Below are 14,089 nucleotides of genomic sequence, written 5' to 3' on the forward strand. Positions count from 1 at the left end.
CAGAGGTCGCAATACATTGTGTCCTCGCTCTGACCCTCTCTTGTGGTCCATCCGGCCTCGGGCCTCCAGGATCCTCACCCCCTGTGGTCGCCGAGATCTTCTGCAAAGGAAACAAAACACCTTTTCCTGCATCTCCCTAACTTATCATAGTTGGGACTCTTTAATCAAAAGCCTTATCCTAATTATGTTCTTGACTTATAGACTTGTATTTATATATATTCTTCAATGTTACTCATCATTTTACCACTCTCTTAAAACGCTGACACTAACTTCATTTTAAAACCTCACATTTCCTATGTTATAACCTGTTTTTGATATAGCCTTTTTATTTCATTTTGCTCCTTTTAATGTAACAATACCTTATAATTCTAGTTTATCAGACTTAATCAAAACCTATGCTTTCCTTCCTTTGGTCCTTCTTTAAATCAGAACATTTTGTCTTCTGAAAGTTTTATTTCTGCTTCTGCCAACATGTTTAGTTAACGAGCTCGACTGGACAGAAACAATCACAACTGCTGAACCTGCACTGTGCTCATGGTTAAAATTCCACAACATTTTGTCTTCTGAATATTGTATTTTTGCTTCAAAACTGCTTCTAGCACAACAAGAGTCAGCGGAGGCTGGAATGACAACAACAACAACAATCTTGTGCTTAACATAAAACATTTACCATTTAACATAAAACAAAAAATAACACAAGTAACAAAAATAACACAAGTAACTTAAAAAAGCTTCAGTCCACATTTCAGTTTGTTGAGCTCGCTGTTGCTCCAGAGGAGGCCCTCAGCTGGCCGGGCTGGAGCCGAGGCCCCGGGGATGCTGCTACGTGTCGCGCTGCTCTCCAGCTCCACTGGCTGGTCAAACACAGTCATTATCGAATAATTGTCCACCATGAGGCACGACGGGTCGTCCGACTGTCCAGGAACTTTACCAAGGTCATAGTTCTTCCATGTGACATTATCAGTGCACACCTGCCACGGAGAACCTCTGAGGGCAAGTGCTCTTTCAGCCTGCACGTCTGCCCATTTGCGCTCCTCACTTCTCTCCGAGTCCATCGGTGAGGAGTGTTGCATCTGGTCCAGCAGCATACTCACAGTATATATGGGCTGCTGCTGCTGCAGAGGTGTGCTGGCCTCTGAGCGCTCTGTCTGTGTGTAGATGGAGCAGAGCTGGAACAGCTTCTCTCTGGTTTCCTGAGGGGGGGGATGCTCCATGTCATCCAGGACTAGCTGGATCAGGTGAGGTGTGCTGATGCAGGGGGCATCCAGACATGCAGAGAGAAGCTGCTGCCACCTCAGCTTGATGCGGTTGATGAAAATCCTGTCCTTCATTCTGGCTTTCTTCTGCAACCTTGTCTCAAAATGATATTCAAATTTGTTGTTGTTGCAGAGGAAGACTTCTGAAATCCATGCAGAAATATAGAAACACCTGTGACCGTTGGGCTCTTTGCTGAGCAGCTTCAGTTCCACAAAGAGCTTCTCCAGGAAGAGGTGAATGAAAGACGAAGAGTTAAGCATCTTTAGCAGGGGCAGCCAAAAGCGCAGGAAGGTTTGTGGGACTCTGGGCTCAGTGGGACTGGCACTGTCAGATGTTGCACAGCCTAATGCTTCCAGCTGCTCCATGGTAGGAACAAGAAAACCGTCTTCCAGCAGCACATCAATCAACAGCTCCCTGGACCCCAGTGCAAACTGCTTGATCTCACCCAGCAAACAACTCATGTCTGCTAAGGGGGCCTGCCACAAGCTCTTCCCCTTGTCTTCAGGAGACCCATCATCAAAAGCTTGGTACTGGTCCTTCTGAAAAGAGATCAGCAGCTCCCGAGCGTTTCTGCAGGCATCCACTTCTTTCTGCCTGGCAACGAGCTGCTCATCGGGGCCTCCTCCCAGCTGTCTGGACCAAAACTCCTGCTGGAGCCACTCCAGGGCCACCTTACATCCCTTTCGGCACCATTTCAAAGAAGGAAGAGTCCCATGCGTGATTTCGTGCCTCAGATCCACCACCCACTCGGGGATGTTCAAGTTTCCAGCCAGTTGCCTCAGCGGCTGGGCCTTTCTCCCCTGCTGGCGATCCGTGATAAGATTAACAAATCTTACCAGGGCCGTCCCGTACATCAGGGTCAAGTCATCTCCGGTAAGCTGTCCGGACCGGTCCCGCACCTGGCAGCGCACGAGGTCTGCTGTGCAGTCCACGGCCACGGGAAAACTATTAGCGCACCTGGCCCTCCAAGCCGATATCCTCTCTAACGCAAACCTCTGCAGAGAGGAGTCCATCGAGTAAAGGTAGTCCCGAACCTGATCCCACTCCGCTTTGTTAAGCCAGGCTACCACATGGCGTGTTTTCTCAGAGCCCTTTTTATTCATTGTGCGCGCTCCGGACCTCACGCTCAATCTCTCACTCACCGGGAAAAGCCGCTCGCCTCACGCAGAGACCACTCGCAGATTTATATGACAGAGGACCGCGTTCAGAGCTTCGAGTTTTACAGTTGCTTGTCGCACAGCAACCAGGAAATGACGCTAACGTTTTCTTCGGCTTCGTTTGTGGCTGACGTTCACCCTGCGGGCACGCTGACGCCACCTGCTGGATTGGAGGATGGAGCGATGGTTCTACAGAGCGCTTATTTACATGATGCTGGTCATAAACGAGCTTTCTTTGGCTATGGTCAATGGCGTGTCCAGCGGGGTGGCCTGGGGGGGCACAGGCCACCCCCCCAACCAGACTGGCCACCCCAGGTGCCACCCCAAAGGCAAAACAATAAAATTCAATCAAATATCAAATGTCCGATTATGTTTTCACGGTGACGCTCAGATATCCGAGTGTAAGTGAATGCAGCATCGGCTTCTGCGCTATGTGCATCACGTTAGCAAAGGTAGGAGAGCCAAGCACGAAAGACGTCACTACAGGAAACAATTTTTCGGTGAAAGAAAATGAGGACAGAATAAATGTCCCGGTAAGTAATATTAAGTTTGTTGAGTTTAGTAAACTTCGGCGAAATTAGAATACCAAGGAAAAAATAACACGTAAAGAATTATTGCAGCCGTGGAATATTTCAGACAGTATGCTACAGAGGGGAGCTAACATAAGAGTTATGAGTTATAAGATGTAATCTAAGTCGTAACATTGCTGTATGGAGCTGCAGATTTGGTTGCAGGTTAACATAGCTGGACTGGCCATCGGGCTTATTTGACTTATTTTTTATTTTTTTTGTAACGGCATGAACAATGAGAGGTGGTGGATTGGCCAGATGCAGGTCGATGTGTAGAAATAACTCCGTTGTTTGGTGGTGGCTATGGCGGGGCTTCCACAGAGGCAGCAGGTGGATGAGGGAAGGGGAGGCAGGAGGAGAGCCCCGAGGCAGCCGCCAGTCCGAGTGTCAGGTGAACTGAACTTCAGGTAAGAAGTTATGACCTGCAGTCTATCTGGGTCCAGTGGCGTGTCTAGAAAATTTTTGTTGGGGGGGCCAGGTAGGGGCACAGATTTGGAGAAGGGTGGCAGATTTAATTGGCAGATAATGTTTAAAAAAAAAATTCTACCAACCCTTAACCATAATTCAATAATCCTATAAACCTAATAACCAAATGCACTTTTAACTCTTATTAGAATGAGATTTTAACCACTACGGTGCAAAGTTTTTAGATACTGCGTTGATAAAGTACAAGAGATACAATCAGTGCTTTGTCAGTGTTTACTCAGCATTCAAGGACAGCAATATTTGCATAGTATTTTTACTGACATATACTGCACATATGTTTTGGGCAAAAACAGTTTTGAATATTAAAATACGAACATTTGTAGCAAACAATTGACAAATTAGCCATTCCAATGCAAAACTTTCTCTGCCTGTTAAAAAAAAGAAGATAATCTTCTCACAAACTGGTGTTTGATTTTGAAACAGGAAAAAAGTGGAGAAACAACTGAAAAGACTAATATTTGAATAAAACCTGAAAGCAAGTAAATACTTTCTATGCTGCCTTATGGTAAACTTTGGTAATATTGATAAAGAACAACACTGGCTGATGATGAAATACATTCAGCTGGCATGGTGACACTGCCAGTATAACCTGCAGGGCTGGACTGGGACAGAAAATCGGGCATTTTGACTACAGACCGACCCACCAGGTATTAAAGCCATAAAGCCTTTGAATGAAAACAAACCCTGTTGTGACAGTGATGTACAGTCTTTTTGGTATATGTATGATTTCTATACATTTTACGTCAGATAAAAACTTTGGTTGTAAGATTTAGATAATTATTTAATAAAAGCTAGATATTTTAAATGAGAATAGGAAAGAAAAGTATTTCTTTGTGCCCCCTTTCCCTGTTAATGCCCTACCTGGCCCCCTGGCAAAACTTTGCTAGACCCGCCCCTGCACAGTTACCAGCTGTCAGCTACATAAAAAAGGATCCTGGTGGGTGGTCTTCACGTTTCCCTCTCACCAGATATCCAAACCGACATCATGACCAGCAGCTTTACAGCTGTGGCTCCAGCAAACATCAGCTGATACTAGAAATTAATATTAAATACATTCTAACAACAGCCGATCAAGCTTAAACGTGCTGCTGTTGTTTAGCGCGACATCTGCTGGTTTCGTCTTTCTGGCGCAAAGTGGGCGATAAACAAACAAGAGAGAAAAGCCGATCAGCTGATCATCGATCAGTTTCATGATTGAAGTAGCAACAGGAGAGGGAGGATGAGAGAAGAGGCAGCTGTGCAGCGTAAAGACAGAATAAATCCAGCTTTGTGTCTTTTTCCATTCTAGCTGAAGTTCGGGACAAACTGCGTCTCTTCTCAGCTCAATACGAAACGTGTAATATTTTCTCTGATTGAGGGACCATTCCATTTTTTTAAGGAGCCGTTGGCAACTCTACTAACTAACCTTATGAATAAAATAAAGTTCACTATCAGTAACATCATAGCAACCGAACAGCTGTATAAAAACTCCAAGCTGGCTAGAACGCAGTATGAGTTATTGCAACTGACAGTAAAAAGTCAGCACAACGAAAATAAACTCCACCTAAACTTAGTTCATATCTGACCCAGACATTGGCGTGTCCAATTACCGTGCTAGGGCCGCTTACATTGTTGGTGGTTCGTCCCTGAAGTGTGACGGCACACCAAGTTGGATCGATCTCTCCCACCTTGTACTTTTCATTATCAGTAGAGAACTTAAAACATGCATAGTTATCTTGTTTTGGCATAAATGGTCCCACTGTTGTCTGACACTTTCCATCTACTACTGGCTCCTGTACATTTAATGACGTCACACAAATCTAACATGAATGAGCTGGTAGACCCTTTAACATAGTTCAACTCTATGCCATTATTTCTGCTGAGACATTCATCACCTTTACCTGACCCCTCGCGCTTTTGTCTTTCTAGCGATCCTGTTTTAGGACCTACAGTCTCAGGAACTGCTGGGCTGGACTGGCCTCCGTGTTCAGACAAGGGGTCCGGAGTGCCTTGCAAAATACAGACAAAAGACAACAGAGCCATGGTTACTATTATCGCATATAATACACATGTAGTTGTAAGGAACATTTTAATACGTTTCTTCCCATTACGTGTCTCTGATTCGGTTGTTTGCATCATGTTATATAAACTTTGTATTCTAGACTTGTTATATAGATTTTAGATTCTGGACTGAAACTCCCCTCTTTGTGGAGCCTTTAACTTATCACTGCCCCTTTCTGATGGCGTGACGACCTTCTCCGCTGCTGCTCTTCTTTCTTCAGCCTTCCAGGTGGACTACTGAATGGCCTGTTGCACAGGTGAGAGGGTTTATTCTGCCTCTGTTTGTTGACACCTGTGTTGGTTGAAGCCTCTTCCTCAACCAAGCTCTCATGTGCTGGTGCACACTGCGACCAGTGATACCAGGTGTCGCCCTTCCCTTTCAGTTGGACTGCTGTAGTTGTCCTGGCAACAACCTCGTATGGACCAGTCCAGCGTGGCTCCTTCCACTTGCGTTTGAGCACCTTCAGCCACACCACCTTTGCCTCCGGGGTCGCCCTGTCCACAGCGTGTAATCCAGATGTGACCTGTTTGCGAAACTGGAGATTCTTGCCACCCCTGTGGTCGCTGTGTTACTGGAATGTTCTCCTGTAAAGGATAGAAAACAAAAAGCCTCTCTCTGGTACACCTCACTAATCTACTGTGTTCATCTAATGTTCCCTTAATTATTCAAAGTTGGTTCAAGATATCATGTTCTGGGCTCTATCCTTTATATTAACTTTACTTAATCTAAATGCTCTTTATGTGTGTAAAGAGTTTATCTTCTAACCAGGATTCAGTTCATTTTAATCCTTCAACTTAAACATGAAAATAACAATGTCTGCCTCAGTTTTACCATATCTAAATCATCAAACACCCCAAAAGTCCTAAAATGATCCTAAACCCATTTCAACTTAAACCTTAAATCCCCCCTTTATTTTGACACATTTCATGTGTCAAAATAATGTACAAAACTAAAAATGCTCAGTTTTCCCCACTCATGATCCAATCTATGTCATGAAAATGAACTTAAAACAGAACAGTCATCAGTCATGTGCTTAGCCTTAGTCCAGTCTTTACCTCAGTGTCCAGTTGGTCCAACCTTAGTTCAGTTCGTCCGTCCAGTCACCGTCCATTCATACGTATTCACACCAGGTATTTCCTCTTTCTTGCCGAGACAACAAGAAACTGTTCCTCTTTCACAGTTGCGAGTAAACATAACTAACCTCTCACCTATAAATGATTCTCTCTAACTAAGTGTGTGTGTGTGTGTATATGTCGTCCTCAAATGCTCTCTCATCTCACCCGTTGCACTTCTGACCTTCCACCAGACCAGAGGCTCATCAAATAGCCTCGTCTAACCTGCTCCTCAGAATAACTTAGACTCTGCTTTCATTAATGCAAACTTTCTGCAACTTAGTCTTTCTGAAAGACACACACTGTTTAAACCTCTGAATGCAATATCAATGCTGCAGATTATATTATTAATGCAATGGTGACGATGACGACGATTGGTACACCAGAGGTCGCAATACATTGTGTCCTCGCTCTGACCCTCTCTTGTGGTCCATCCGGCCTCGGGCCTCCAGGATCCTCACCCCCTGTGGTCGCCGAGATCTTCTGCAAAGGAAACAAAACACCTTTTCCTGCATCTCCCTAACTTATCATAGTTGGGACTCTTTAATCAAAAGCCTTATCCTAATTATGTTCTTGACTTATAGACTTGTATTTATATATATTCTTCAACGTTACTCATCATTTTACCACTCTCTTAAAACGCTGACACTAACTTCATTTTAAAACCTCACATTTCCTATGTTATAACCTGTTTTTGATATAGCCTTTTTATTTCATTTTGCTCCTTTTAATGTAACAATACCTTATAATTCTAGTTTATCAGACTTAATCAAAACCTATGCTTTCCTTCCTTTGGTCCTTCTTTAAATCAGAACATTTTGTCTTCTGAAAGTTTTATTTCTGCTTCTGCCAACATGTTTAGTTAACGAGCTCGACTGGACAGAAACAATCACAACTGCTGAACCTGCACTGTGCTCATGGTTAAAGCTCCCACAACATTTTGTCTTCTGAATATTGTATTTTTGCTTCAAAACTGCTTCTAGCACAACAAGAGTCAGCGGAGGCTGGAATGACAACAACAACAACAATCTTGTGCTTAACATAAAACATTTACCATTTAACATAAAACAAAAAATAACACAAGTAACAAAAATAACACAAGTAACTTAAAAAAGCTTCAGTCCACATTTCAGTTTGTTGAGCTCGCTGTTGCTCCAGAGGAGGCCCTCAGCTGGCCGGGCTGGAGCCGAGGCCCCGGGGATGCTGCTACGTGTCTGAGGGCAAGTGCTCTTTCAGCCTGCACGTCTGCCCATTTGCGGTCCTCACTTCTCTCCGAGTCCATCGGTGAGGAGTGTTGCATCTGGTCCAGCAGCATACTCACAGTATATATGGGCTGCTGCTGCTGCAGAGGTGTGCTGGCCTCTGAGCGCTCTGTCTGTGTGTAGATGGAGCAGAGCTGGAACAGCTTCTCTCTGGTTTCCTGAGGGGGGGGATGCTCCATGTCATCCAGGACTAGCTGGATCAGGTGAGGTGTGCTGATGCAGGGGGCATCCAGACATGCAGAGAGAAGCTGCTGCCACCTCAGCTTGATGCGGTCGATGAAAATCCTGTCCTTCATTCTGGCTTTCTTCTGCAACCTTGTCTCAAAATGATATTCAAATTTGTTGTTGTTGCAGAGGAAGACTTCTGAAATCCATGCAGAAATATAGAAACACCTGTGACCGTTGGGCTCTTTGCTGAGCAGCTTCAGTTCCACAAAGAGCTTCTCCAGGAAGAGGTGAATGAAAGACGAAGAGTTAAGCATCTTTAGCAGGGGCAGCCAAAAGCGCAGGAAGGTTTGTGGGACTCTGGGCTCAGTGGGACTGGCACTGTCAGATGTTGCACAGCCTAATGCTTCCAGCTGCTCCATGGTAGGAACAAGAAAACCGTCTTCCAGCAGCACATCAATCAACAGCTCCCTGGACCCCAGTGCAAACTGCTTGATCTCACCCAGCAACGAACTCATGTCTGCTAAGGGGGCCTGCCACAAGCTCTTCCCCTTGTCTTCAGGAGACCCATCATCAAAAGCTTGGTACTGGTCCTTCTGAAAAGAGATCAGCAGCTCCCGAGCGTTTCTGCAGGCATCCACTTCTTTCTGCCTGGCAACGAGCTGCTCATCGGGGCCTCCTCCCAGCTGTCTGGACCAAAACTCCTGCTGGAGCCACTCCAGGGCCACCTTACATCCCTTTCGGCACCATTTCAAAGAAGGAAGAGTCCCACGCATGATTTCGTGCCTCAGATCCACCACCCACTCGGGGATGTTCAAGTTTCCAGCCAGTTGCCTCAGCGGCTGGGCCTTTCTCCCCTGCTGGCGATCCGTGATAAGATTAACAAATCTTACCAGGGCCGTCCCGTACATCAGGGTCAAGTCATCTCCGGTAAGCTGTCCGGACCGGTCCCGCACCTGGCAGCGCACGAGGTCTGCTGTGCAGTCCACGGCCACGGGAAAACTATCAGCGCACCTGGCCCTCCAAGCCGATATCCTCTCTAACGCAAACCTCTGCAGAGAGGAGTCCATCGAGTAAAGGTAGTCCCGAACCTGATCCCACTCCGCTTTGTTAAGCCAGGCTACCACATGGCGTGTTTTCTCAGAGCCCTTTTTATTCATTGTGCGCGCTCCGGACCTCACGCTCAATCTCTCACTCACCGGGAAAAGCCGCTCGCCTCACGCAGAGACCACTCGCAGATTTATATGACAGAGGACCGCGTTCAGAGCTTCGAGTTTTACAGTTGCTTGTCGCACAGCAACCAGGAAATGACGCTAACGTTTTCTTCGGCTTCGTTTGTGGCTGACGTTCACCCTGCGGGCACGCTGACGCCACCTGCTGGATTGGAGGATGGAGCGATGGTTCTACAGAGCGCTTATTTACATGATGCTGGTCATAAACGAGCTTTCTTTGGCTATGGTCAATGGCGTGTCCAGCGGGGTGGCCTGGGGGGGCACAGGCCACCCCCCCAACCAGACTGGCCACCCCAGGTGCCACCCCAAAGGCAAAACAATAAAATTCAATCAAATATCAAATGTCCGATTATGTTTTCACGGTGACGCTCAGATATCCGAGTGTAAGTGAATGCAGCATCGGCTTCTGCGCTATGTGCATCACGTTAGCAAAGGTAGGAGAGCCAAGCACGAAAGACGTCACTGCAGGAAACAATTTTTCGGTGAAAGAAAATGAGGACAGAATAAATGTCCCGGTAAGTAATATTAAGTTTGTTGAGTTTAGTAAACTTCGGCGAAATTAGAATACCAAGGAAAAAATAACACTTAAAGAATTATTGCAGCCGTGGAATATTTCAGACAGTATGCTACAGAGGGGAGCTAACATAAGAGTTATGAGTTATAAGATGTAATCTAAGTCGTAACATTGCTGTATGGAGCTGCAGATTTGGTTGCAGGTTAACATAGCTGGACTGGCCATCGGGCTTATTTGACTTATTTTTTATTTTTTTTGTAACGGCATGAACAATGAGAGGTGGTGGATTGGCCAGATGCAGGTCGATGTGTAGAAATAACTCCGTTGTTTGGTGGTGGCTATGGCGGGGCTTCCACAGAGGCAGCAGGTGGATGAGGGAAGGGGAGGCAGGAGGAGAGCCCCGAGGCAGCCGCCAGTCCGAGTGTCAGGTGAACTGAACTTCAGGTAAGAAGTTATGACCTGCAGTCTATCTGGGTCAGATATGAACTAAGTTTAGGTGGAGTTTATTTTCATGTTGCTGACTTTTTACTGTCAGTTGCAATAACTCATACTGCGTTCTAGCCAGCTTGGAGTTTTTATACAGCTGTTCGGTTGCTATGATGTTACTGATAGTGAACTTTATTTTATTCATAAGGTTAGTTAGTAGAGTTGCCAACGGCTCCTTAAAAAAATGGAATGGTCCCTCAATCAGAGAAAATATTACACGTTTCGTATTGAGCTGAGAAGAGACGCAGTTTGTCCCGAACTTCAGCTAGAATAGAAAAAGACACAAAGCTGGATTTATTCTGTCTTTACGCTGCACAGCTGCCTCTTCTCTCATCCTCCCTCTCCTGTTGCTACTTCAATCATGAAACTGATCGATGATCAGCTGATCGGCTTTTCTCTCTTGTTTGTTTATCGCCCACTTTGCGCCAGAAAGACGAAACCAGCAGATGTCGCGCTAAACAACAGCAGCACGTTTAAGCTTGATCGGCTGTTGTTAGAATTTATTTAATATTAATTTCTAGTATCAGCTGATGTTTGCTGGAGCCACAGCTGTAAAGCTGCTGGTCATGATGTCGGTTTGGATATCTGGTGAGAGGGAAACGTGAAGACCACCCACCAGGATCCTTTTTTATGTAGCTGACAGCTGGTAACTGTGCAGGGGCGGGTCTAGCAAAGTTTTGCCAGGGGGCCAGGTAGGGCATTAACAGGGAAAGGGGGCACAAAGAAATACTTTTCTTTCCTATTCTCATTTAAAATATCTAGCTTTTATTAAATAATTATCTAAATCTTACAACCAAAGTTTTTATCTGACGTAAAATGTATAGAAATCATACATATACCAAAAAGACTGTACATCACTGTCACAACAGGGTTTGTTTTCATTCAAAGGCTTTATGGCTTTAATACCTGGTGGGTCGGTCTGTAGTCAAAATGCCCGATTTTCTGTCCCAGTCCAGCCCTGCAGGTTATACTGGCAGTGTCACCATGCCAGCTGAATGTATTTCATCATCAGCCAGTGTTGTTCTTTATCAATATTACCAAAGTTTACCATAAGGCAGCATAGAAAGTATTTACTTGCTTTCAGGTTTTATTCAAATATTAGTCTTTTCAGTTGTTTCTCCACTTTTTTCCTGTTTCAAAATCAAACACCAGTTTGTGAGAAGATTATCTTCTTTTTTTAACAGGCAGAGAAAGTTTTGCATTGGAATGGCTAATTTGTCAATTGTTTGCTACAAATGTTCGTATTTTAATATTCAAAAATGTTTTTGCCCAAAACATATGTGCAGTATATGTCAGTAAAAATACTATGCAAATATTGCTGTCCTTGAATGCTGAGTAAACACTGACAAAGCACTGATTGTATCTCTTGTACTTTATCAACGCAGTATCTAAAAACTTTGCACCGTAGTGGTTAAAATCTCATTCTAATAAGAGTTAAAAGTGCATTTGGTTATTAGGTTTATAGGATTATTGAATTATGGTTAAGGGTTGGTAGAATTTTTTTTAAAACATTATCTGCCAATTAAATCTGCCACCCTTCTCCAAATCTGTGCCCCTACCTGGCCCCCCCAACAAAAATTTTCTAGACACGCCACTGTACCTGTGTAGTTGGTGCACTGTCCCACAACATCACTCATGCTCAAGATTTACACAGGGCCAGATACCTACATTCAAGCTACCTTCTCGTAACAGCACAGTGATACAGAATTTTAGGATTTGTTTTAATAATGCACAAAAGTATTACAACTTAACTCTTAAAAATGTTAATCAAGAAACTGGGTTTTATGACGTGCAGCATGTCATAGCACGTAAAGCACGTGCAGTGCTTTAATTTGCTTCTCTTGCTATCTATGCATTTTTTCTCAGTAGCCGATTTCTGATACCTTCACAGGTGTTGAATAAACAAATGTTTGACCCTCACACAGAGCGGCTGTGCACGTCAAATAATGAGAAGTGCCACAACTTCCAATGTGTTAATAATGGACTGGATTTATATAGCGCTTTTCAAGGCACCCAAAGCGCTTTACAATGCCACTATTCAGTCACTGGTGAAGGCAACTACGGTTGTAGCCACAGCTGCCCTGGGGCAGACTGACAGAAGCGAGGCTGCCATATCGCGCCATCACCAGTAGGCGGTAGGGTAAAGTGTCTTGCCCAAGGACACAACGACCAGGACAGAGAGCCCAGGGATCGAACCGGCAACCTTCCGGTTACAGATGTGCTTCCCAACTCCCTGAGCCACAGTTGCCCTCAACTTCACTTGCAGCACAGGTGGTGGACTTTAAAGAAGGGTAACAAGATTGAATACACGGTTGTGCAACAATGCTGATGAAGTGAAGAAGCTTCTCGGATGAGAGGTGAAACGTCTTCAAGCAACTTAAAGAAGTCCAGACGCTTTTCTTTACAAGCTCCTTTGACTACGATGACCTGAATGACTGAGAACCTTCACAGACAACGATGCTGATTCTGTAGTTTATTGTATGACACCGTTATGTTTCCTTTACATGAACTGTGGGCAGTAGTAGCACTGATGTTGGTCACTATGGTATTTGTAACTGTGGGTGTTCCTGTAGGGCTACGCGTGAGAATTCACAAATGTGCTGTTGCAACTTCCTCAAAAGCTGCAGTTGCTGCAGCCTCTGAGAAATGCTCACAGATTGATAGGTATGTTATGGAGCCTCGCAAGGCACATTGAAGAAAAAAAATTTGAACATGTATTTTGCGAGATGAAGATAGTGCTCAGTGGAAGGGGAAACACTCGTGGCTAGGTGTACTTTGATCTGGTGGTCTTTGTTGCATTCATTAACAACCAGCTGCAGTACTCTGTACAGCTTTACAGGTATTGATGGAAGCATGATAAATGCAAAGAAAAAAACTCTCAAGATCTTGCGAAACATTTGTGGGATCTTGCAAAAGTAAGTTTTGACAGAATTTGTTCTGTTTAGTGTGGTGCACAATAGCAATTTTCTAAGATCACACTTTAGCAATAAATTGACTTTGTGAAGTCCTTTATCATTCTTATTGTCATGGGCATATCCTATTATCTTTTTTCTATACATTAGATTTTATTTGTTGTCCCGTATACCAATTTGTCATTCTTTGTGAAATGCAGATGCATAAAACAGTTCTATGCAAAACATGCAGGCTACTTTCATGCTGCACATTCTACAACAAACACTTATTTTGTGTGCATTTGTCTCTTTCAAACAGGTGCCGGTCCTCACCTCTGCAGTGCTGCCGTCTCCTGTAGCGCTGCATGGTTCTAAGCTAAGTTTCCTTTCCTTTTTCTGTTCTCTTAGATTTGTCCTCAGGTTGGAAGTGTCTGTGTTGTGCAGCTGGTCTGGTCTGTCTCTAGACAGTTCAGGCTGCACCCACTAGTTAAATGGTGGAGGCTCACAGCGACATACTCAACACAGAAGTTTCTGAACTCTGCATGAGGGTTTCTCCGACGAAGTGAGGGCCGTGAGGCACAGCTCCCCGTCTCCCGGTGACCCTGCTAGGTCCACCTTCTTAGGGAAACCCTCTGCAGAGGAGCTGACAGAGCCAGGAACTTGTGAGTTGTGTGTGTCCACTCAGGCATCATTCATGCTTGTTCTTTAGGCAAGTATGAAGTTTTAATGCAGAGTTGTTAAGGTCAGCATTGTCTTGCTCGGCCTCACTTTTCCTCCGGGCTTAATGGGCGTCTCATCACAGCTCTGTCAGCTGAAGCTGTCTAGAAATCTCCCCCGTGTAGTGAAACGGGCCGACAAAGCAGCCTGTAATCAAGCATAAAGAGAAAAAACAAAACAAACACAAAACAAAAACGAGC

At 44.7% G+C, this 14,089-nt stretch overlaps 1 protein-coding gene and 1 pseudogene across 1 annotated transcript; both read right to left on the bottom strand.

Moving 5' to 3' along the window:
* Positions 1-644: 644 nt before the first annotated feature.
* LOC147316793 (ribosomal biogenesis protein LAS1L-like) lies at positions 645-2,585 on the bottom strand. The gene has a single exon (XM_086313339.1). It carries the CDS (start codon positions 2,358-2,360, stop codon positions 723-725), a length of 1,638 nt encoding a protein of 545 aa, XP_086169465.1. The 5' UTR covers positions 2,361-2,585; the 3' UTR covers positions 645-722.
* Positions 2,586-7,650: 5,065 nt separating this feature from the next.
* On the bottom strand, positions 7,651-9,406 carry LOC147316794 (ribosomal biogenesis protein LAS1L-like; annotated as a pseudogene).
* Between the last annotated feature and the right edge of the window lie 4,683 nt (positions 9,407-14,089).

This window comes from Aulonocara sp. 'chitande type north' Nkhata Bay, linkage group LG12, assembly GCF_057382095.1.
Source record: "Aulonocara sp. 'chitande type north' Nkhata Bay isolate Kocher_YH1m ecotype deep benthic linkage group LG12, A_spYH_male_GT1.1, whole genome shotgun sequence".
Classification (NCBI taxonomy): Eukaryota; Metazoa; Chordata; class Actinopteri; order Cichliformes; family Cichlidae; genus Aulonocara; species Aulonocara sp. 'chitande type north' Nkhata Bay.